General features: G+C 47.9%; 3 protein-coding genes and 2 pseudogenes across 3 annotated transcripts; all 5 read left to right on the forward strand.

The window, feature by feature from the left end:
• Positions 1 to 1,626: 1,626 nt before the first annotated feature.
• On the forward strand, positions 1,627 to 3,509 carry LOC134758987 (ubiquitin carboxyl-terminal hydrolase 17-like protein 22; annotated as a pseudogene).
• A 2,865-nt stretch (positions 3,510 to 6,374) lies between these two features.
• On the forward strand, positions 6,375 to 8,300 carry LOC134758988 (ubiquitin carboxyl-terminal hydrolase 17-like protein 6; annotated as a pseudogene).
• Positions 8,301 to 10,610: 2,310 nt separating this feature from the next.
• On the forward strand, positions 10,611 to 13,036 carry LOC134758989 (ubiquitin carboxyl-terminal hydrolase 17-like protein 6). The gene has a single exon (XM_063708963.1). It carries the CDS (start codon positions 11,410 to 11,412, stop codon positions 13,000 to 13,002), a length of 1,593 nt encoding a protein of 530 aa, XP_063565033.1. The 5' UTR covers positions 10,611 to 11,409; the 3' UTR covers positions 13,003 to 13,036.
• A 2,398-nt stretch (positions 13,037 to 15,434) lies between these two features.
• Positions 15,435 to 17,759, forward strand: LOC134758990 (ubiquitin carboxyl-terminal hydrolase 17-like protein 6). The gene has a single exon (XM_063708964.1). The coding sequence runs from the start codon at positions 16,133 to 16,135 to the stop codon at positions 17,723 to 17,725; it is 1,593 nt and encodes a 530-aa protein (XP_063565034.1). The 5' UTR covers positions 15,435 to 16,132; the 3' UTR covers positions 17,726 to 17,759.
• Positions 17,760 to 20,593: 2,834 nt separating this feature from the next.
• On the forward strand, positions 20,594 to 22,469 carry LOC134758991 (ubiquitin carboxyl-terminal hydrolase 17-like protein 6). The gene has a single exon (XM_063708965.1). The coding sequence runs from the start codon at positions 20,877 to 20,879 to the stop codon at positions 22,467 to 22,469; it is 1,593 nt and encodes a 530-aa protein (XP_063565035.1). The 5' UTR covers positions 20,594 to 20,876.
• Positions 22,470 to 23,687: the final 1,218 nt, after the last annotated feature.

Raw genomic sequence — 23,687 nt, forward strand, 5'->3', positions numbered from 1 at the left:
GCATTAAAGAACACCGATGCCCAGGTCCCAGCTCCAAGAATAAGACCCTCCAGCGTCTTGTGTGAAGCCACGGCATCTGGATTGCTCATGCTTCTGGGGATCATTCTCCTGAAAATGGTGGATCCTTTCTCCCTGTGGAGCACCTTTCTAAGCAGTGCCCTTTCTTCACCCAGGACACTTTACATCAGGCACAGGAAGCCTTCTGATGGAGCACACCTGGCCCATGAAAAGTAAAGGGAAAGAAAAGGGGCCAAAGGTCACAGTCCTCTCATTCCACCATTCTCCTTAAAATCATCCTAATTTCATGGGCCCTGAGGCCACGGCTGTCTCTTTACACCTCGAGGCCTTGGCGCCGGGCCTCAATTCTGTCCTGTTGTTTACTGTCTAAGACATTATGGGAAAATCCCTAGAGCCAGGATCTTCATTCCTGGTAAGCCAGAGAGCCTGGAGACACACCCAAATTCTGTCCCTCTTAGTTCAGGGAACATGTCCATCTTCGTCAGCTTTAAAAGTTTTGCACCAAATGTGTTAACTGCAGTTGCACCATACCATGCGTAACTGGAAATGGAGGCAACATCTCAGATCCTGAACAATTGATGCGAGAATCCAGGACACACGCCTTATTTTTGCCTTTTCCCACGGAAACAAAGGCCAGTATTAACAATGTTAAGCTATCCTCGGTTTCACTCCCTGCTTTTAAATCTCTCCGGTGTCTGCTTCTTGAGACAGGGCCTCACACCCGTCACCCGGGCTTTTTGACGGTGCAGTTTTCGGTGTTTGCTTTTGTCAAATTTAGAACTTTTCATTTCATCTCTATCCAATGTTGATCCATTATCACATACGTATGAAAATATTATCACCCATGCTGTGAGACACGTTGTTGTTATTTTCAACAATTCTTTAATAAACCAAAGGTCATACTTGGGATACCTTGTGATTTCTCAAATTTTTTGTTTCATGTTTTCTTAAACTGCCGTCCCACGTCTGAAACCACACACTATACAATGTCATGACCATCTCTCTTTTCTGGCAAACATAAATTTGCGGAATGTCATCAATTAGTCTCTCGGTGATTGCATGATTTCCCCAAAGTCTTTCACACTCTACATTGTGCACTGAGTATCTCTTCAAACTTCAGTGCATGTTTCTACCATTGATGCTTTCTTATTTGGCAATCTAGCTTCCACAAGAGCATTTCATGCAAAGACTGGTCTTGTTCTCCACTGGCAGGTAATTTCACTCTTATAGAGAATCAATAGGCTGAACGAGGAAAGGTTATCGCTGGAATGGACTGTTTGATTCCACGGATCTCTCCTTTCTCATTAAGGAAGAAATACACTGTGCTAATTACTATAGTTCATTGACTATTCTCAGGTCAGAAAGCGCACTTCCGACTTCTTGTCCTTCCATCGCTGAGAGGATGATGGTATCTGCCAAAAGCACATACTTGGAAGTACACCCCGGCACAAACACACACACACGCACACGCACAAACACACACGTAGGTTTCATAGGTAAAGATTTCTTCCCTGACATTGTTTTACCTAAAATAAGGCAACTGTGTGGCCACTGTCCCAACCCGGTTACACTCATGTTACATGTGCCTATCAGCCTGAGGAGTAATTTGATTCAGGTGTTCTAGAAGTCATGATGTGGGCTGTGCCTGTTGAATTCCCAGCGATGCAAGGGGACACACCCTGTGACTCATTCCTTAATTGAGTGCTGATATTTGATTGGTTTATGGAGCACCTGATGGGTGGGTGGGGTGTTCGCGGTTGGTGGGGGTGAGTTCTATAAGGGCTGATGCGGCCAGAGAGCTCGTCATTTGAAGACTCTCTCGGAAGAGATAGCGTCTTTCTGCAACCTGCGGTCCCAGCAGAAAAACCTTGTGATCCTTGTTCCAGGCGACATGGAGGACGACTCACTCTACTTGGGAGGTGAGTGGCAGTTCAACCACTTTTCAAAACTCAAAACTCACATCTTCTCGGCCAGATGCAGCTTTTGCTGAAATCCAGCGGACTTCTCTCCCTGAGAAGTCACCACTCTCATGTGAGACCCGTGTCGACTTCTGTGATGATTTGGCTCCTGTGGCAAGACAGCTTGCTCCCAGGGAGAAGCTTCCTCTGAGTAGCAGGAGACCTGCTGCGGTGGGGGCTGGGCTCCAGAATATGGGAAATACCTGCTACGTGAACGCTTCCCTGCAGTGCCTGACATACACACCGCCCCTTGCCAACTACATGCTGTCCCGGGAGCACTCTCAAACGTGTCATCGTCACAAGGGCTGCATGCTCTGTACTATGCAAGCTCACATCACACGGGCCCTCTACCGTCCTGGCCATGTCATCCAGCCCTCACAGGCATTGGCTGCTGGCTTCCATAGAGGCAAGCAGGAAGATGCCCATGAATTTCTCATGTTCACTGTGGATGCCATGAAAAAGGCATGCCTTCCCGGGCACAAGCAGGTAGATCATCACTCCAAGGACACCACCCTCATCCACCAAATATTTGGAGGGTACTGGAGATCTCAAATCAAGTGTCTCCACTGCCACGGCATTTCAGACACCTTTGACCCTTACCTGGACATCGCCCTGGATATCCAGGCAGCTCAGAGTGTCAAGCAAGCTTTGGAACAGTTGGTGAAGCCCGAAGAACTCAATGGAGAGAATGCCTATCATTGTGCTCTTTGTCTCCAGAAGGCGCCTGCCTCCAAGACGTTAACTTTACACACTTCTGCCAAGGTCCTCATCCTTGTATTGAAGAGATTCTCCGATGTCACAGGCAACAAACTTGCCAAGAATGTGCAATATCCTGAGTGCCTTGACATGCAGCCATACATGTCTCAGCAGAACACAGGACCTCTTGTCTATGTCCTCTATGCTGTGCTGGTCCACGCTGGGTGGAGTTGTCACAACGGACATTACTTCTCTTATGTCAAAGCTCAAGAAGGCCAGTGGTATAAAATGGATGATGCCGAAGTCACTGCCTCTGGCATCACTTCTGCCCTGAGTCAACAGGCCTATGTCCTCTTTTACATCCAGAAGAGTGAATGGGAAAGACACAGTGAGAGTGTGTCAAGAGGCAGGGAACCAAGAGCCCTTGGCGCTGAAGACACAGACAGGCGAGCAACGCAAGGAGAGCTCAAGAGAGACCACCCCTGCCTCCAGGTACCTGAGTTGGACGCGCACTTGGTGGAAAGAGACACTCAGGAAAGCACCCTAGACCACTGGAAATTCCTCCAAGAGCAAAACAAAACGAAGCCTGAGTTCAACGTCAGAAAAGTCGAAGGTACATTGCCTCCCAACGTACATGTGATTCGTCAATCAAAATACAAGTGTGGGATGAAAAACCATCATCCTGAACAGCAAAGCTCCCTGCTAAACCTCTCTTCAACGAACCCGACAGATCAGGAGTCCATGAACACAGGCACACTCGCTTCTCTGCAAGGGACGACCAGGAGATCCAAAGGGAAGAACAAACACAGCAAGAGGGCTCTGCTTGTGTGCCAGTGATCTCAGTTTCAGCGCCGACCCACACGTAGGGGAGCACACGCACACACACACACACACACACACACACAAACAGAAATACACCCACAAGCGCGCACGGAAACACACACACACCCACACAAACACGAACACCGTCAATCCTAAATAAAATGAGGAGGAGCCCAAGATTCTGTCTCTACAACAGGGACAACTGGATAGTGATGGCTGTGTCTCAGGATGAGCCCACACATGGGAAACATCAAGTTTTGGGGTGGTGGGTCTTCCGAACCTCTGGAGGGACTGTCTGTGTGTCTGTGTTCATGGTAGATGACATTCAGTGTGTATTTCTGAATATGACCTATTGACGTGTAGGTTTACGTGTGAGGTTATTGCAGGAGACAGGGTTTACTATTTTCTCTTGGGGTGTGTTTCATTCGTCAGTTGTTGGTCGGCAAGAGAAGGTGAAATTTTGCTCATGTGGGACATCCGTGGATCATTCTCGCCAGCTTGAATGGTGGAAACTGGAATTCAATTGGAAGATAGGAACGGTGCTCTTCTTTCTTACCCTGGCTCGCCCATTTTAGTTTGGTTTCTGAATGGACCTCAGACGCCCTGGGACTTGTGCTCTTGCTGGAACCCACATAACGCCGGAAACAGACAGACCGACTCGCCTGTTTCACGGTGTCCACTTCCAATGAGTCGAAACAGAAAATTTTCCCACTGGCATGGAAGTCATTGGGAACAAAGTGTTATTGATAATAAAGGAAATCCAACACTGGAGTGTGTGTACTCAACTAAAATACATTCAGTCAGCCCTGAAATAAATCTCATTTGGTGTGTTTAAAAACGGCATATGTGCAGATTCCAGGTCATTCGTCCAGCTGCGAAAGCTGCATCTCTGAAGCACAGACCCTGTCCTGCAATCAGACTTATTTATCCGACATGGTGTTCCTGTGGAAATAATTGTGGGAAATGGTCCCTTCCTTTTCTGTATTTGCTGATTAGATTTCATGGTCCCTTTCTTGCTAGGTGCAGTGATCAAAGTTGACCAACCCCTGAGGAAAGCTGTCCAGGACACAACTCAGGGCTCCGTAGAACCACAGAATCTTGGGCGCAACCCTCCTCAAGCACCCAAATGTGCATACGAACAGGGTCTGTGTGTGACGTGTGTGAAAACTACAGTCTGATGAACATGACTCCCAGAAGGGTTATCGATTGGGCTCCCCTCAAAATCAGTTATGAGCATTAAAGAACACCGATGCCCAGGTCCCAGCTCCAAGAATAAGACCCTCCAGCGTCTTGTGTGAAGCCACGGCATCTGGATTGCTCATGCTTCTGGGGATCATTCTCCTGAAAATGGTGGCTCCTTTCTCCCTGTGGAGCACCTTTCTAAGCAGTGCCCTTTCTTCACCCAGGACACTTTACATCAGGCACAGGAAGCCTTCTGATGGAGCACACCTGGCCCATGAAAACTAAAGGGAAAGAAAAGGGGCCAAAGGTCACAGTCCTCTCATTCCACCATTCTCCTTAAAATCATCCTAATTTCATGGGCCCTGAGGCCACGGCTGTCTCTTTACACCTCGAGGCCTTGGCGCCGGGCCTCAATTCTGTCCTGTTGCTTACTGTCTAAGACATTATGGGGAAATCCCTAGAGCCAGGATCTTCATTCCTGGTAAGCCAGAGAGCCTGGAGACACACCCAAATTCTGTCCCTCTTAGTTCAGGGAACATGTCCATTTTCGTCAGCATTAAAAGTTTTGCACCAAATGTGCTAACTGCAGTTCCACCATACCATGCGTAACTGGAAATGGAGGCAACATCTCAGATCCTGAACAATTGATGCGAGAATCCAGGAGACACACGGCTTATTTTTGCCTTTTCCCACTGAAACAAGGGCCAGTATTAACAATGTTAAGCTATCCTCGGTTTCACTCCCTGCTTTTAAATCTCTCCGGTGTTTGCTTCTTGAGACAGGGCCTCACACCCGTCACCCGGGCTTTTTGACGGTGCAGTTTTCGGTGTTTGCTTTTGTCAAATTTAGAACTTTTCATTTCATCTCTATCCAATGTTGATCCATTATCACATACGTATGAAAATATTATCACCCATGATGTGAGACACGTTGTTGTTATTTTCGTCAATTCTTTAATAAACCAAAGGTCATACTTGGGATACCTTGTGATTTCTCAAATTTTTTGTTTCATGATTTCTTAAACTGCCGTCGCACGTCCGAAACCACACACTATACAATGTCATGACCATCTCTCTTTTCTGGCAAACATAAATTTGCGGAATGTCATCAATTAGTCTCTCGGTGATTGCATGATTTCCCCAAAGTCTTTCACACTCTACATCGTGCACTGAGTATCTCTTCAAACTTCAGTGCATGTTTCTACCATTGATGCTTTCTTATTTGGCAATCTAGCTTCCACAAGAGCATTTCATGCAAAGACTGGTCTTGTTCTCCACTGGCAGGTAATTTCACTCTTATAGAGAATCAATAGGCTGAACGTGGAAAGGTTATCGCTGGAATGGACAGTTTGATTCCACGGATCTCTCCTTTCTTATTAAGGAAGAAATACACTGTGCTAATTACTATACTTCATTGACTATTCTCAGGTCAGAAAGCGCACTTCCGACTTCTTGTCCTTCCATCGCTGAGAGGATGATGGTATCTGCCAAAAGCACATACTTGGAAGTACATCCCGGCACAAACACACACACACGCACACGCACGCACACGCACACACACACACACACACAAACACACACATAGGTTTCATAGGTAAAGATTTCTCCCCTGACATTGTTTTACCTAAAATAAGGCAACTGTGTGGCCACTGTCCCAACCCGGTTACACTCATGTTACATGTGCCTATCAGCCTGAGGAGTAATTTGATTCAGGTGTTCTAGAAGTCATGATGTGGGCTGTGCCTGTTGAATTCCCAGCGATGCAAGGGGACACACCCTGTGACTCATTCCTTAATTGAGTGCTGATATTTGATTGGTTTATGGAGCACCTGATGGGTGGGTGGGGTGTTCGCGGTTGGTGGGGGTGAGTTCTATAAGGGCTGATGCGGCCAGAGAGCTCGTCATTTGAAGACTCTCTCGGAAGAGATAGCGTCTTTCTGCAACCTGCGGTCCCAGCAGAAAAACCTTGTGATCCTTGTTCCAGGCGACATGGAGGACGACTCACTCTACTTGGGAGGTGAGTGGCAGTTCAACCACTTTTCAAAACTCAAAACTCACATCTTCTCGGCCAGATGCAGCTTTTGCTGAAATCCAGCGGACTTCTCTCCCTGAGAAGTCACCACTCTCATGTGAGACCCGTGTCGACTTCTGTGATGATTTGGCTCCTGTGGCAAGACAGCTTGCTCCCAGGGAGAAGCTTCCTCTGAGTAGCAGGAGACCTGCTGCGGTGGGGGCTGGGCTCCAGAATATGGGAAATACCTGCTACGTGAACGCTTCCCTGCAGTGCCTGACATACACACCGCCCCTTGCCAACTACATGCTGTCCCGGGAGCACTCTCAAACGTGTCATCGTCACAAGGGCTGCATGCTCTGTACTATGCAAGCTCACATCACACGGGCCCTCTACCGTCCTGGCCATGTCATCCAGCCCTCACAGGCATTGGCTGCTGGCTTCCATAGAGGCAAGCAGGAAGATGCCCATGAATTTCTCATGTTCACTGTGGATGCCATGAAAAAGGCATGCCTTCCCGGGCACAAGCAGGTAGATCATCACTCCAAGGACACCACCCTCATCCACCAAATATTTGGAGGGTACTGGAGATCTCAAATCAAGTGTCTCCACTGCCACGGCATTTCAGACACCTTTGACCCTTACCTGGACATCGCCCTGGATATCCAGGCAGCTCAGAGTGTCAAGCAAGCTTTGGAACAGTTGGTGAAGCCCGAAGAACTCAATGGAGAGAATGCCTATCATTGTGCTCTTTGTCTCCAGAAGGCGCCTGCCTCCAAGACGTTAACTTTACACACTTCTGCCAAGGTCCTCATCCTTGTATTGAAGAGATTCTCCGATGTCACAGGCAACAAACTTGCCAAGAATGTGCAATATCCTGAGTGCCTTGACATGCAGCCATACATGTCTCAGCAGAACACAGGACCTCTTGTCTATGTCCTCTATGCTGTGCTGGTCCACGCTGGGTGGAGTTGTCACAACGGACATTACTTCTCTTATGTCAAAGCTCAAGAAGGCCAGTGGTATAAAATGGATGATGCCGAAGTCACTGCCTCTGGCATCACTTCTGCCCTGAGTCAACAGGCCTATGTCCTCTTTTACATCCAGAAGAGTGAATGGGAAAGACACAGTGAGAGTGTGTCAAGAGGCAGGGAACCAAGAGCCCTTGGCGCTGAAGACACAGACAGGCGAGCAACGCAAGGAGAGCTCAAGAGAGACCACCCCTGCCTCCAGGTAACCGAGTTGGGCGAGCACTTGGTGGAAAGAGACACTCAGGAAAGCACCCTAGACCACTGGAAATTCCTCCAAGAGCAAAACAAAACGAAGCCTGAGTTCAACGTCAGAAAAGTCGAAGGTACCTTGCCTCCCAACGTACTTGTGATTCATCAATCAAAATACAAGTGTGGGATGAAAAACCATCATCCTGAACAGCAAAGCTCCCTGCTAAACCTCTCTTCGACGAACCCGACAGATCAGGAGTGCATGAACATGGGCACACTCGCTTCTCTGCAAGGGACGACCAGGAGATCCAAAGGGAAGAACAAACACAGCAAGAGGGCTCTGCTTGTGTGCCAGTGATCTCAGTTGAAGTGCCGACCCACACGTAGGGGTGCACACGCACACACACACACACACAAACAGAAGTACACCCACAAGCGCGCACGGAAACACAAACACACCCACACAAACACGAACACCGTCAATCCTACATAAAGTCATGAGGAGCCCAAGATTCTGTCTCTACAACAGGGACAACTGGATACTGATGGCTGCGTCTCAGGATGAGCCCACACCTGGGAAACATCAAGTTTTGGGGTGGTGAGTCTTCCGAACCTCTGGAGGGACTGTCTGTGTGTCTGTGTTCATGGTAGATGACATTCAGTGTGTATTTCTGAATATGACCTATTGACGTGTAGGTTTACGTGTGAGGTTATTGCAGGAGACAGGGTTTACTATTTTCTCTTGGGGTGTGTTTCATTCGTCAGTTGTTGGTCGGCAAGAGAAGGTGAAATTTTGCCCATGTGGGACATCCGTGGATCATTCTCGCCACCTTGAATGGTGGAAACTGGAATTCAATTGGAAGATAGGAACGATGCTCTTCTTTCTTACCCTGGCTCGCCCATTTTAGTTTGGTTTCTGAATGGACCTCAGACGCCCTGGGACTTGTGCTCTTGCTGGAACCCACATAACGCCGGAAACAGACAGACCGACTTGCCTGTTTCACGGTGTCCACTTCCAATGAGTCGAAACAGAAAATTTTCCCACTGGCATGGAAGTCATTTGGAACAATGTCTTATTGATAATAAAGGAAATGCAACACTGGAGTGTGTGTACTCAACTAAAATACATTCAGTCAGCCCTGAAATAAATCTCATTTGGTGTGTTTAAAAACGGCATATGTGCAGATTCCAGGTCATTCGTCCAGCTGCGAAACCTGCATCTCTGAAGCACAGACCCTGTCCTGCAATCAGACTTATTTATCCGACATGGTGTTCCTGTGGAAATAATTGTGGGAAATGGTCTCTTCCTTTTCTGTATTTGCTGATTAGATTTCATGGTCCCTTTCTTGCTAGGTGCAGTGATCAAAGTTGACCAACCCCTGAGGAAAGCTGTCCAGGACACAACTCAGGGCTCCGTAGAACCACAGAATCTTGGGCGCAACCCTCCTCAAGCACCCAAATGTGCATACGAACAGGGTCTGTGTGTGACGTGTGTGAAAACTACAGTCTGATGAACATGACTCCCAGAAGGGTTATCGATTGGGCTCCCCTCAAAATCAGTTATGAGCATTAAAGAACACCGATGCCCAGGTCCCAGCTCCAAGAATAAGACCCTCCAGCGTCTTGTGTGAAGCCACGGCATCTGGATTGCTCATGCTTCTGGGGATCATTCTCCTGAAAATGGTGGCTCCTTTCTCCCTGTGGAGCACCTTTCTAAGCAGTGCCCTTTCTTCACCCAGGACACTTTACATCAGGCACAGGAAGCCTTCTGATGGAGCACACCTGGCCCATGAAAAGTAAAGGGAAAGAAAAGGGGCCAAAGGTCACAGTCCTCTCATTCCACCATTCTCCTTAAAATCATCCTAATTTCATGGGCCCTGAGGCCACGGCTGTCTCTTTACACCTCGAGGCCTTGGCGCCGGGCCTCAATAATGTCCTGTTGCTTACTGTCTAAGACATTATGGGGAAATCCCTAGAGCCAGGATCTTCATTCCTGGTAAGCCAGAGAGCCTGGAGACACACCCAAATTCTGTCCCTCTTAGTTCAGGGAACATGTCCATTTTCGTCAGCATTAAAAGTTTTGCACCAAATGTGCTAACTGCAGTTCCACCATACCATGCGTAACTGGAAATGGAGGCAACATCTCAGATCCTGAACAATTGATGCGAGAATCCAGGACACACACGGCTTATTTTTGCCTTTTCCCACTGAAACAAGGGCCAGTATTAACAATGTTAAGCTATCCTCGGTTTCACTCCCTGCTTTTAAATCTCTCCGGTGTTTGCTTCTTGAGACAGGGCCTCACACCCGTCACCCGGGCTTTTTGACGGTGCAGTTTTCGGTGTTTGCTTTTGTCAAATTTAGAACTTTTCATTTCATCTCTATCCAATGTTGATCCATTATCACATACGTATGAAAATATTATCACCCATGATGTGAGACACGTTGTTGTTATTTTCGTCAATTCTTTAATAAACCAAAGGTCATACTTGGGATACCTTGTGATTTCTCAAATTTTTTGTTTCATGATTTCTTAAACTGCCGTCGCACGTCCGAAACCACACACTATACAATGTCATGACCATCTCTCTTTTCTGGCAAACATAAATTTGCGGAATGTCATCAATTAGTCTCTCGGTGATTGCATGATTTCCCCAAAGTCTTTCACACTCTACATCGTGCACTGAGTATCTCTTCAAACTTCAGTGCATGTTTCTACCATTGATGCTTTCTTATTTGGCAATCTAGCTTCCACAAGAGCATTTCATGCAAAGACTGGTCTTGTTCTCCACTGGCAGGTAATTTCACTCTTATAGAGAATCAATAGGCTGAACGTGGAAAGGTTATCGCTGGAATGGACTGTTTGATTCCACGGATCTCTCCTTTCTTATTAAGGAAGAAATACACTGTGCTAATTACTATACTTCATTGACTATTCTCAGGTCAGAAAGCGCACTTCCGACTTCTTGTCCTTCCATCGCTGAGAGGATGATGGTATCTGCCAAAAGCACATACTTGGAAGTACATCCCGGCACAAACACACACACACGCACACGCACGCACACGCACACACACACACACACACAAACACACACATAGGTTTCATAGGTAAAGATTTCTCCCCTGACATTGTTTTACCTAAAATAAGGCAACTGTGTGGCCACTGTCCCAACCCGGTTACACTCATGTTACATGTGCCTATCAGCCTGAGGAGTAATTTGATTCAGGTGTTCTAGAAGTCATGATGTGGGCTGTGCCTGTTGAATTCCCAGCGATGCAAGGGGACACACCCTGTGACTCATTCCTTAATTGAGTGCTGATATTTGATTGGTTTATGGAGCACCTGATGGGTGGGTGGGGTGTTCGCGGTTGGTGGGGGTGAGTTCTATAAGGGCTGATGCGGCCAGAGAGCTCGTCATTTGAAGACTCTCTCGGAAGAGATAGCGTCTTTCTGCAACCTGCGGTCCCAGCAGAAAAACCTTGTGATCCTTGTTCCAGGCGACATGGAGGACGACTCACTCTACTTGGGAGGTGAGTGGCAGTTCAACCACTTTTCAAAACTCACATCTTCTCGGCCAGATGCAGCTTTTGCTGAAATCCAGCGGACTTCTCTCCCTGAGAAGTCACCACTCTCATGTGAGACCCGTGTCGACTTCTGTGATGATTTGGCTCCTGTGGCAAGACAGCTTGCTCCCAGGGAGAAGCTTCCTCTGAGTAGCAGGAGACCTGCTGCGGTGGGGGCTGGGCTCCAGAATATGGGAAATACCTGCTACGTGAACGCTTCCCTGCAGTGCCTGACATACACACCGCCCCTTGCCAACTACATGCTGTCCCGGGAGCACTCTCAAACGTGTCATCGTCACAAGGGCTGCATGCTCTGTACTATGCAAGCTCACATCACACGGGCCCTCTACCGTCCTGGCCATGTCATCCAGCCCTCACAGGCATTGGCTGCTGGCTTCCATAGAGGCAAGCAGGAAGATGCCCATGAATTTCTCATGTTCACTGTGGATGCCATGAAAAAGGCATGCCTTCCCGGGCACAAGCAGGTAGATCATCACTCCAAGGACACCACCCTCATCCACCAAATATTTGGAGGGTACTGGAGATCTCAAATCAAGTGTCTCCACTGCCACGGCATTTCAGACACCTTTGACCCTTACCTGGACATCGCCCTGGATATCCAGGCAGCTCAGAGTGTCAAGCAAGCTTTGGAACAGTTGGTGAAGCCCGAAGAACTCAATGGAGAGAATGCCTATCATTGTGCTCTTTGTCTCCAGAAGGCGCCTGCCTCCAAGACGTTAACTTTACACACTTCTGCCAAGGTCCTCATCCTTGTATTGAAGAGATTCTCCGATGTCACAGGCAACAAACTTGCCAAGAATGTGCAATATCCTGAGTGCCTTGACATGCAGCCATACATGTCTCAGCAGAACACAGGACCTCTTGTCTATGTCCTCTATGCTGTGCTGGTCCACGCTGGGTGGAGTTGTCACAACGGACATTACTTCTCTTATGTCAAAGCTCAAGAAGGCCAGTGGTATAAAATGGATGATGCCGAAGTCACTGCCTCTGGCATCACTTCTGCCCTGAGTCAACAGGCCTATGTCTTCTTTTACATCCAGAAGAGTGAATGGGAAAGACACAGTGAGAGTGTGTCAAGAGGCAGGGAACCAAGAGCCCTTGGCGCTGAAGACACAGACAGGCGAGCAACGCAAGGAGAGCTCAAGAGAGACCACCCCTGCCTCCAGGTAACCGAGTTGGGCGAGCACTTGGTGGAAAGAGACACTCAGGAAAGCACCCTAGACCACTGGAAATTCCTCCAAGAGCAAAACAAAACGAAGCCTGAGTTCAACGTCAGAAAAGTCGAAGGTACCTTGCCTCCCAACGTACTTGTGATTCATCAATCAAAATACAAGTGTGGGATGAAAAACCATCATCCTGAACAGCAAAGCTCCCTGCTAAACCTCTCTTCGACGAACCCGACAGATCAGGAGTGCATGAACATGGGCACACTCGCTTCTCTGCAAGGGACGACCAGGAGATCCAAAGGGAAGAACAAACACAGCAAGAGGGCTCTGCTTGTGTGCCAGTGATCTCAGTTGAAGTGCCGACCCACACGTAGGGGTGCACACGCACACACACACACACACACAAACAGAAGTACACCCACAAGCGTGCACGGAAACACAAACACACCCACGCAAACACGAACACCGTCAATCCTACATAAAGTCATGAGGAGCCCAAGATTCTGTCCCTACAACAGGGACAACTGGATACTGATGGCTGCGTCTCAGGATGAGCCCACACCTGGGAAACATCAAGTTTTGGGGTGGTGAGTCTTCCGAACCTCTGGAGGGACTGTCTGTGTGTCTGTGTTCATGGTAGATGACATTCAGTGTGTATTTCTGAATATGACCTATTGACGTGTAGGTTTACGTGTGAGGTTATTGCAGGAGACAGGGTTTACTATTTTCTCTTGGGGTGTGTTTCATTCGTCAGTTGTTGGTCGGCAAGAGAAGGTGAAATTTTGCCCATGTGGGACATCCGTGGATCATTCTCGCCACCTTGAATGGTGGAAACTGGAATTCAATTGGAAGACAGGAACGATGCTCTTCTTTCTTACCCTGGCTCGCCCATTTTAGTTTGGTTTCTGAATGGACCTCAGACGCCCTGGGACTTGTGCTCTTGCTGGAACCCACATAACGCCGGAAACAGACAGACCGACTTGCCTGTTTCACGGTGTCCACTTCCAATGAGTCGAAACAGAAAATTTTCCCACTGGCATGGAAGTCATTTGGAACAATGTCTTATTGATAATAAAGGAAATGCAACACTGGAGTGTGTGTACTCAACTAAAATACATTCAGTCAGCCCTGAAATAAATCTCATTTGGTGTGTTTAAAAACGGCATATGTGCAGATTCCCGGTCATTCGTCCAGCTGCAAAAGCTGCATCTCTGAAGCACAGACCCTGTCCTGCAATCAGACTTACTTATCCGACATGGTGTTCCTGTGGAACTAATTGTGGGAAATGGTCCCTTCCTTTTCTGTATTTGCTGATTAGATTTCATGGTCCCTTTCTTGCTAGGTGCAGTGATCAAAGTTGACCAACCCCTGAGGAAAGCTGTCCAGGACACAACTCAGGGCTCCGTAGAACCACAGAATCTTGGGCGCAACCCTCCTCAAGCACCCAAATGTGCATACGAACAGGGTCTGTGTGTGACGTGTGTGAAAACTACAGTCTGATGAACATGACTCCCAGAAGGGTTATCGATTGGGCTCCCCTCAAAATCAGTTATGAGCATTAAAGAACACCGATGCCCAGGTCCCAGCTCCAAGAATAAGACCCTCCAGCGTCTTGTGTGAAGCCACGGCATCTGGATTGCTCATGCTTCTGGGGATCATTCTCCTGAAAATGGTGGCTCCTTTCTCCCTGTGGAGCACCTTTCTAAGCAGTGCCCTTTCTTCACCCAGGACACTTTACATCAGGCACAGGAAGCCTTCTGATGGAGCACACCTGGCCCATGAAAACTAAAGGGAAAGAAAAGGGGCCAAAGGTCACAGTCCTCTCATTCCACCATTCTCCTTAAAATCATCCTAATTTCATGGGCCCTGAGGCCACGGCTGTCTCTTTACACCTCGAGGCCTTGGCGCCGGGCCTCAATTCTGTCCTGTTGCTTACTGTCTAAGACATTATGGGGAAATCCCTAGAGCCAGGATCTTCATTCCTGGTAAGCCAGAGAGCCTGGAGACACACCCAAATTCTGTCCTTCTTAGTTCAGGGAACATGTCCATTTTCGTCAGCATTAAAAGTTTTGCACCAAATGTGCTAACTGCAGTTCCACCATACCATGCGTAACTGGAAATGGAGGCAACATCTCAGATCCTGAACAATTGATGCGAGAATCCAGGACACACACGGCTTATTTTTGCCTTTTCCCACTGAAACAAGGGCCAGTATTAACAATGTTAAGCTATCCTCGGTTTCACTCCCTGCTTTTAAATCTCTCCGGTGTTTGCTTCTTGAGACAGGGCCTCACACCCGTCACCCGGGCTTTTTGACGGTGCAGTTTTCGGTGTTTGCTTTTGTCAAATTTAGAACTTTTCATTTCATCTCTATCCAATGTTGATCCATTACACATACGTATGAAAATATTATCACCCATGATGTGAGACACGTTGTTGTTATTTTCGTCAATTCTTTAATAAACCAAAGGTCATACTTGGGATACCTTGTGATTTCTCAAATTTTTTGTTTCATGATTTCTTAAACTGCCGTCGCACGTCCGAAACCACACACTATACAATGTCATGACCATCTCTCTTTTCTGGCAAACATAAATTTGCGGAATGTCATCAATTAGTCTCTCGGTGATTGCATGATTTCCCCAAAGTCTTTCACACTCTACATCGTGCACTGAGTATCTCTTCAAACTTCAGTGCATGTTTCTACCATTGATGCTTTCTTATTTGGCAATCTAGCTTCCACAAGAGCATTTCATGCAAAGACTGGTCTTGTTCTCCACTGGCAGGTAATTTCACTCTTATAGAGAATCAATAGGCTGAACGTGGAAAGGTTATCGCTGGAATGGACTGTTTGATTCCACGGATCTCTCCTTTCTTATTAAGGAAGAAATACACTGTGCTAATTACTATACTTCATTGACTATTCTCAGGTCAGAAAGCGCACTTCCGACTTCTTGTCCTTCCATCGCTGAGAGGATGATGGTATCTGCCAAAAGCACATACTTGGAAGTACATCCCGGCACAAACACACACACACGCACACACACACACACACACAAACACACACATAGGTTTCATAGGTAAAGATTTCTCCCCTGACATTGTTTTACCTAAAATAAGGCAACTGTGTGGCCACTGTCCCAACCCGGTTACACTCATGTTACATGTGCCTATCAGCCTGAGGAGTAATTTGATTCAGGTGTTCTAGAAGTCATGATGTGGGCTGTGCCTGTTGAATTCCCAGCGATGCAAGGGGACACACCCTGTGACTCATTCCTTAATTGAGTGCTGATATTTGATTGGTTTATGGAGCACCTGATGGGTGGGTGGGGTGTTCGCGGTTGGTGGGGGTGAGTTCTATAAGGGCTGATGCGGCCAGAGAGCTCGTCATTTGAAGACTCTCTCGGAAGAGATAGCGTCTTTCTGCAACCTGCGGTCCCAGCAGAAAAACCTTGTGATCCTTGTTCCAGGCGACATGGAGGACGACTCACTCTACTTGGGAGGTGAGTGGCAGTTCAACCACTTTTCAAAACTCACATCTTCTCGGCCAGATGCAGCTTTTGCTGAAATCCAGCGGACTTCTCTCCCTGAGAAGTCACCACTCTCATGTGAGACCCGTGTCGACTTCTGTGATGATTTGGCTCCTGTGGCAAGACAGCTTGCTCCCAGGGAGAAGCTTCCTCTGAGTAGCAGGAGACCTGCTGCGGTGGGGGCTGGGCTCCAGAATATGGGAAATACCTGCTACGTGAACGCTTCCCTGCAGTGCCTGACATACACACCGCCCCTTGCCAACTACATGCTGTCCCGGGAGCACTCTCAAACGTGTCATCGTCACAAGGGCTGCATGCTCTGTACTATGCAAGCTCACATCACACGGGCCCTCTACCGTCCTGGCCATGTCATCCAGCCCTCACAGGCATTGGCTGCTGGCTTCCATAGAGGCAAGCAGGAAGATGCCCATGAATTTCTCATGTTCACTGTGGATGCCATGAAAAAGGCATGCCTTCCCGGGCACAAGCAGGTAGATCATCACTCCAAGGACACCACCCTCATCCACCAAATATTTGGAGGGTACTGGAGATCTCAAATCAAGTGTCTCCACTGCCACGGCATTTCAGACACCTTTGACCCTTACCTGGACATCGCCCTGGATATCCAGGCAGCTCAGAGTGTCAAGCAAGCTTTGGAACAGTTGGTGAAGCCCGAAGAACTCAATGGAGAGAATGCCTATCATTGTGCTCTTTGTCTCCAGAAGGCGCCTGCCTCCAAGACGTTAACTTTACACACTTCTGCCAAGGTCCTCATCCTTGTATTGAAGAGATTCTCCGATGTCACAGGCAACAAACTTGCCAAGAATGTGCAATATCCTGAGTGCCTTGACATGCAGCCATACATGTCTCAGCAGAACACAGGACCTCTTGTCTATGTCCTCTATGCTGTGCTGGTCCACGCTGGGTGGAGTTGTCACAACGGACATTACTTCTCTTATGTCAAAGCTCAAGAAGGCCAGTGGTATAAAATGGATGATGCCGAAGTCACTGCCTCTGGCATCACTTCTGCCCTGAGTCAACAGGCCTATGTCTTCTTTTACATCCAGAAGAGTGAATGGGAAAGACACAGTGAGAGTGTGTCAAGAGGCAGGGAACCAAGAGCCCTTGGCGCTGAAGACACAGACAGGCGAGCAACGCAAGGAGAGCTCAAGAGAGACCACCCCTGCCTCCAGGTAACCGAGTTGGGCGAGCACTTGGTGGAAAGAGACACTCAGGAAAGCACCCTAGACCACTGGAAATTCCTCCAAGAGCAAAACAAAACGAAGCCTGAGTTCAACGTCAGAAAAGTCGAAGGTACCTTGCCTCCCAACGTACTTGTGATTCATCAATCAAAATACAAGTGTGGGATGAAAAACCATCATCCTGAACAGCAAAGCTCCCTGCTAAACCTCTCTTCGACGAACCCGACAGATCAGGAGTGCATGAACATGGGCACACTCGCTTCTCTGCAAGGGACGACCAGGAGATCCAAAGGGAAGAACAAACACAGCAAGAGGGCTCTGCTTGTGTGCCAGTGATCTCAGTTGAAGTGCCGACCCACACGTAGGGGTGCACACGCACACACACACACACACACAAACAGAAGTACACCCACAAGCGTGCACGGAAACACAAACACACCCACGCAAACACGAACACCGTCAATCCTACATAAAGTCATGAGGAGCCCAAGATTCTGTCCCTACAACAGGGACAACTGGATACTGATGGCTGCGTCTCAGGATGAGCCCACACCTGGGAAACATCAAGTTTTGGGGTGGTGAGTCTTCCGAACCTCTGGAGGGACTGTCTGTGTGTCTGTGTTCATGGTAGATGACATTCAGTGTGTATTTCTGAATATGACCTATTGACGTGTAGGTTTACGTGTGAGGTTATTGCAGGAGACAGGGTTTACTATTTTCTCTTGGGGTGTGTTTCATTCGTCAGTTGTTGGTCGGCAAGAGAAGGTGAAATTTTGCCCATGTGGGACATCCGTGGATCATTCTCGCCACCTTGAATGGTGGAAACTGGAATTCAATTGGAAGACAGGAACGATGCTCTTCTTTCTTACCCTGGCTCGCCCATTTTAGTTTGGTTTCTGAATGGACCTCAGACGCCCTGGGACTTGTGCTCTTGCTGGAACCCACATAACGCCGGAAACAGACAGACCGACTTGCCTGTTTCACGGTGTCCACTTCCAATGAGTCGAAACAGAAAATTTTCCCACTGGCATGGAAGTCATTTGGAACAATGTCTTATTGATAATAAAGGAAATGCAACACTGGAGTGTGTGTACTCAACTAAAATACATTCAGTCAGCCCTGAAATAAATCTCATTTGGTGTGTTTAAAAACGGCATATGTGCAGATTCCCGGTCATTCGTCCAGCTGCAAAAGCTGCATCTCTGAAGCACAGACCCTGTCCTGCAATCAGACTTACTTATCCGACATGGTGTTCCTGTGGAACTAATTGTGGGAAATGGTCCCTTCCTTTTCTGTATTTGCTGATTAGATTTCATGGTCCCTTTCTTGCTAGGTGCAGTGATCAAAGTTGACCAACCCCTGAGGAAAGCTGTCCAGGACACAACTCAGGGCTCCGTAGAACCACAGAATCTTGGGCGCAACCCTGCTCAAGCACCCAAATGTGCATACGAACAGGGTCTGTGTGTGACGTGTGTGAAAACTACAGTCTGATGAACATGACTCCCAGAAGGGTTATCGATTGGGCTCCCCTCAAAATCAGTTATGAGCATTAAAGAACACCGATGCCCAGGTCCCAGCTCCAAGAATAAGACCCTCCAGCGTCTTGTGTGAAGCCACGGCATCTGGATTGCTCATGCTTCTGGGGATCATTCTCCTGAAAATGGTGGATCCTTTCTCCCTGTGGAGCACCTTTCTAAGCAGTGCCCTTTCTTCACCCAGGACACTTTACATCAGGCACAGGAAGCCTTCCGATGGAGCACACCTGGCCCATGAAAAGTAAAGGGAAAGAAAAGGGGCCAAAGGTCACAGTCCTCATTCCACCATTCTCGTTAAAATCATCCTAATTTCATGGGCCCTGAGGCCACGGCTGTCTCTTTACACCTCGAGGCCTTGGCGCCGGGCCTCAATTCTGTCCTGTTGTTTACTGTCTAAGACATTATGGGAAAATCCCTAGAGCCAGGATCTTCATTCCTGGTAAGCCAGAGAGCCTGGAGACACACCCAAATTCTGTCCCTCTTAGTTCAGGGAACATGTCCATCTTCGTCAGCTTTAAAAGTTTTGCACCAAATGTGTTAACTGCAGTTGCACCATACCATGCGTAACTGGAAATGGAGGCAACATCTCAGATCCTGAACAATTGATGCGAGAATCCAGGACACACGTCTTATTTTTGCCTTTTCCCACTGAAACAAAGGCCAGTATTAACAATGTTAAGCTATCCTCGGTTTCACTCCCTGCTTTTAAATCTCTCCGGTGTCTGCTTCTTGAGACAGGGCCTCACACCCGTCACCCGGGCTTTTTGACGGTGCAGTTTTCGGTGTTTGCTTTTGTCAAATTTAGAACTTTTCATTTCATCTCTATCCAATGTTGATCCATTATCACATACGTATGAAAATATTATCACCCATGCTGTGAGACACGTTGTTGTTATTTTCAACAATTCTTTAATAAACCAAAGGTCATACTTGGGATACCTTGTGATTTCTCAAATTTTTTGTTTCATGTTTTCTTAAACTGCCGTCCCACGTCCGAAACCACACACTATACAATGTCATGACCATCTCTCTTTTCTGGCAAACATAAATTTGCGGAATGTCATCAATTAGTCTCTCGGTGATTGCATGATTTCCCCAAAGTCTTTCACACTCTACATTGTGCACTGAGTATCTCTTCAAACTTCAGTGCATGTTTCTACCATTGATGCTTTCTTATTTGGCAATCTAGCTTCCACAAGAGCATTTCATGCAAAGACTGGTCTTGTTCTCCACTGGCAGGTAATTTCACTCTTATAGAGAATCAATAGGCTGAACGAGGAAAGGTTATCGCTGGAATGGACTGTTTGATTCCACGGATCTCTCCTTTCTCATTAAGGAAGAAATACACTGTGCTAATTACTATAGTTCATTGACTATTCTCAGGTCAGAAAGCGCACTTCCGACTTCTTGTCCTTCCATCGCTGAGAGGATGATGGTATCTGCCAAAAGCACATACTTGGAAGTACACCCCGGCACAAACACACACACACGCACACGCACGCCCACGCACACACACACACACACACACATACACAAACACACACATAGGTTTCATAGGTAAAGATTTCTTCCCTGACATTGTTTTACCTAAAATAAGGCAACTGTGTGGCCACTGTCCCAACCCGGTTACACTCATGTTACATGTGCCTATCAGCCTGAGGAGTAATTTGATTCAGGTGTTCTAGAAGTCATGATGTGGGCTGTGCCTGTTGAATTCCCAGCGATGCAAGGGGACACACCCTGTGACTCATTCCTTAATTGAGTGCTGATATTTGATTGGTTTATGGAGCACCTGATGGGTGGGTGGGGTGTTCGCGGTTGGTGGGGGTGAGTTCTATAAGGGCTGATGCGGCCAGAGAGCTCGTCATTTGAAGACTCTCTCGGAAGAGATAGCGTCTTTCTGCAACCTGCGGTCCCAGCAGAAAAACCTTGTGATCCTTGTTCCAGGCGACATGGAGGACGACTCACTCTACTTGGGAGGTGAGTGGCAGTTCAACCACTTTTCAAAACTCACATCTTCTCGGCCAGATGCAGCTTTTGCTGAAATCCAGCGGACTTCTCTCCCTGAGAAGTCACCACTCTCATGTGAGACCCGTGTCGACTTCTGTGATGATTTGGCTCCTGTGGCAAGACAGCTTGCTCCCAGGGAGAAGCTTCCTCTGAGTAGCAGGAGACCTGCTGCGGTGGGGGCTGGGCTCCAGAATATGGGAAATACCTGCTACGTGAACGCTTCCCTGCAGTGCCTGACATACACACCGCCCCTTGCCAACTACATGCTGTCCCGGGAGCACTCTCAAACGTGTCATCGTCACAAGGGCTGCATGCTCTGTACTATGCAAGCTCACATCACACGGGCCCTCTACCGTCCTGGCCATGTCATCCAGCCCTCACAGGCATTGGCTGCTGGCTTCCATAGAGGCAAGCAGGAAGATGCCCATGAATTTCTCATGTTCACTGTGGATGCCATGAAAAAGGCATGCCTTCCCGGGCACAAGCAGGTAGATCATCACTCCAAGGACACCACCCTCATCCACCAAATATTTGGAGGGTACTGGAGATCTCAAATCAAGTGTCTCCACTGCCACGGCATTTCAGACACCTTTGACCCTTACCTGGACATCGCCCTGGATATCCAGGCAGCTCAGAGTGTCAAGCAAGCTTTGGAACAGTTGGTGAAGCCCGAAGAACTCAATGGAGAGAATGCCTATCATTGTGCTCTTTGTCTCCAGAAGGCGCCTGCCTCCAAGACGTTAACTTTACACACTTCTGCCAAGGTCCTCATCCTTGTATTGAAGAGATTCTCCGATGTCACAGGCAACAAACTTGCCAAGAATGTGCAATATCCTGAGTGCCTTGACATGCAGCCATACATGTCTCAGCAGAACACAGGACCTCTTGTCTATGTCCTCTATGCTGTGCTGGTCCACGCTGGGTGGAGTTGTCACAACGGACATTACTTCTCTTATGTCAAAGCTCAAGAAGGCCAGTGGTATAAAATGGATGATGCCGAAGTCACTGCCTCTGGCATCACTTCTGCCCTGAGTCAACAGGCCTATGTCCTCTTTTACATCCAGAAGAGTGAATGGGAAAGACACAGTGAGAGTGTGTCAAGAGGCAGGGAACCAAGAGCCCTTGGCGCTGAAGACACAGACAGGCGAGCAACGCAAGGAGAGCTCAAGAGAGACCACCCCTGCCTCCAGGTACCTGAGTTGGACGCGCACTTGGTGGAAAGAGACACTCAGGAAAGCACCCTAGACCACTGGAAATTCCTCCAAGAGCAAAACAAAACGAAGCCTGAGTTCAACGTCAGAAAAGTCGAAGGTACATTGCCTCCCAACGTACATGTGATTCGTCAATCAAAATACAAGTGTGGGATGAAAAACCATCATCCTGAACAGCAAAGCTCCCTGCGAAACCTCTCTTCGACGAACCCGACAGATCAGGAGTCCATGAACACAGGCACACTCGCTTCTCTGCAAGGGACGACCAGGAGATCCAAAGGGAAGAACAAACACAGCAAGAGGGCTCTGCTTGTGTGCCAGTGATCTCAGTTTCAGCGCAGACCCACACGTAGGGGTGCACACGCACACACACACACACACAAACAGAAGTACACCCACAAGCGTGCACGGAAACACACACACACCCACACAAACACGAACACCGTCAATCCTACATAAAATAAGGAGGAGCCCAAGATTCTGTCTCTACAACAGGGACAACTGGATAGTGATGGCTGTGTCTCAGGATGAGCCCACACATGGGAAACATCAAGTTTTGGGGTGGTGAGACTTCCGAACCTCTGGAGGGACTGTCTGTGTGTCTGTGTTCATGGTAGATGACATTCAGTGTGTATTTCTGAATATGACCTATTGACGTGTAGGTTTACGTGTGAGGTTATTGCAGGAGACAGGGTTTACTATTTTCTCTTGGGGTGTGTTTCATTCGTCAGTTGTTGGTCGGCAAGAGAAGGTGAAATTTTGCTCATGTGGGACATCCGTGGATCATTCTCGCCACCTTGAATGGTGGAAACTGGAATTCAATTGGAAGATAGGAACGGTGCTCTTCTTTCTTACCCTGGCTCGCCCATTTTAGTTTGGTTTCTGAATGGACCTCAGACGCCCTGGGACTTGTGCTCTTGCTGGAACCCACATAACGCCGGAAACAGACAGACCGACTTGCCTGTTTCACGGTGTCCACTTCCAATGAGTCGAAACAGAAAATTTTCCCACTGGCATGGGAGTCATTGGGAACAAAGTCTTATTGATAATAAAGGAAATCCAACACTGGAGTGTGTGTACTCAACTAAAATACATTCAGTCAGCCCTGAAATAAATCTCATTTGGTGTGTTTAAAAACGGCATATGTGCAGATTCCAGGTCATTCGTCCAGCTGCAAAAGCTGCATCTCTGAAGCCCAGACCCTGTCCTGCAATCAGACTTATTTATCCGACATGGTGTTCCTGTGGAAATAATTGTGGGAAATGGTCCCTTCCTTTTCTGTATTTGCTGATTAGATTTCATGGTCCCTTTCTTGCTAGGTGCAGTGATCAAAGTTGACCAACCCCTGAGGAAAGCTGTCCAGGACACAACTCAGGGCTCCGTAGAACCACAGAATCTTGGGCGCAACCCTCCTCAAGCACCCAAATGTGCATACGAACAGGGTCTGTGTGTGACGTGTGTGAAAACTACAGTCTGATGAACATGACTCCCAGAAGGGTTATCGATTGGGCTCCCCTCAAAATCAGTTATGAGCATTAAAGA

The sequence above is a fragment of the Gorilla gorilla genome, chromosome 7, assembly GCF_029281585.2.
Source record: "Gorilla gorilla gorilla isolate KB3781 chromosome 7, NHGRI_mGorGor1-v2.1_pri, whole genome shotgun sequence".
Lineage (NCBI taxonomy): Eukaryota > Metazoa > Chordata > Mammalia > Primates > Hominidae > Gorilla > Gorilla gorilla.

What these genes read in the sequence shown, in the direction of transcription:
- LOC134758989 (XM_063708963.1), top strand. Translation starts at nt 11,410, where the DNA reads ATGGAGGACGACTCACTCTACTTGGGAGGTGAGTGGCAGTTCAACCAC.
- LOC134758990 (XM_063708964.1), top strand. Translation starts at nt 16,133, where the DNA reads ATGGAGGACGACTCACTCTACTTGGGAGGTGAGTGGCAGTTCAACCAC.
- LOC134758991 (XM_063708965.1), top strand. Translation starts at nt 20,877, where the DNA reads ATGGAGGACGACTCACTCTACTTGGGAGGTGAGTGGCAGTTCAACCAC.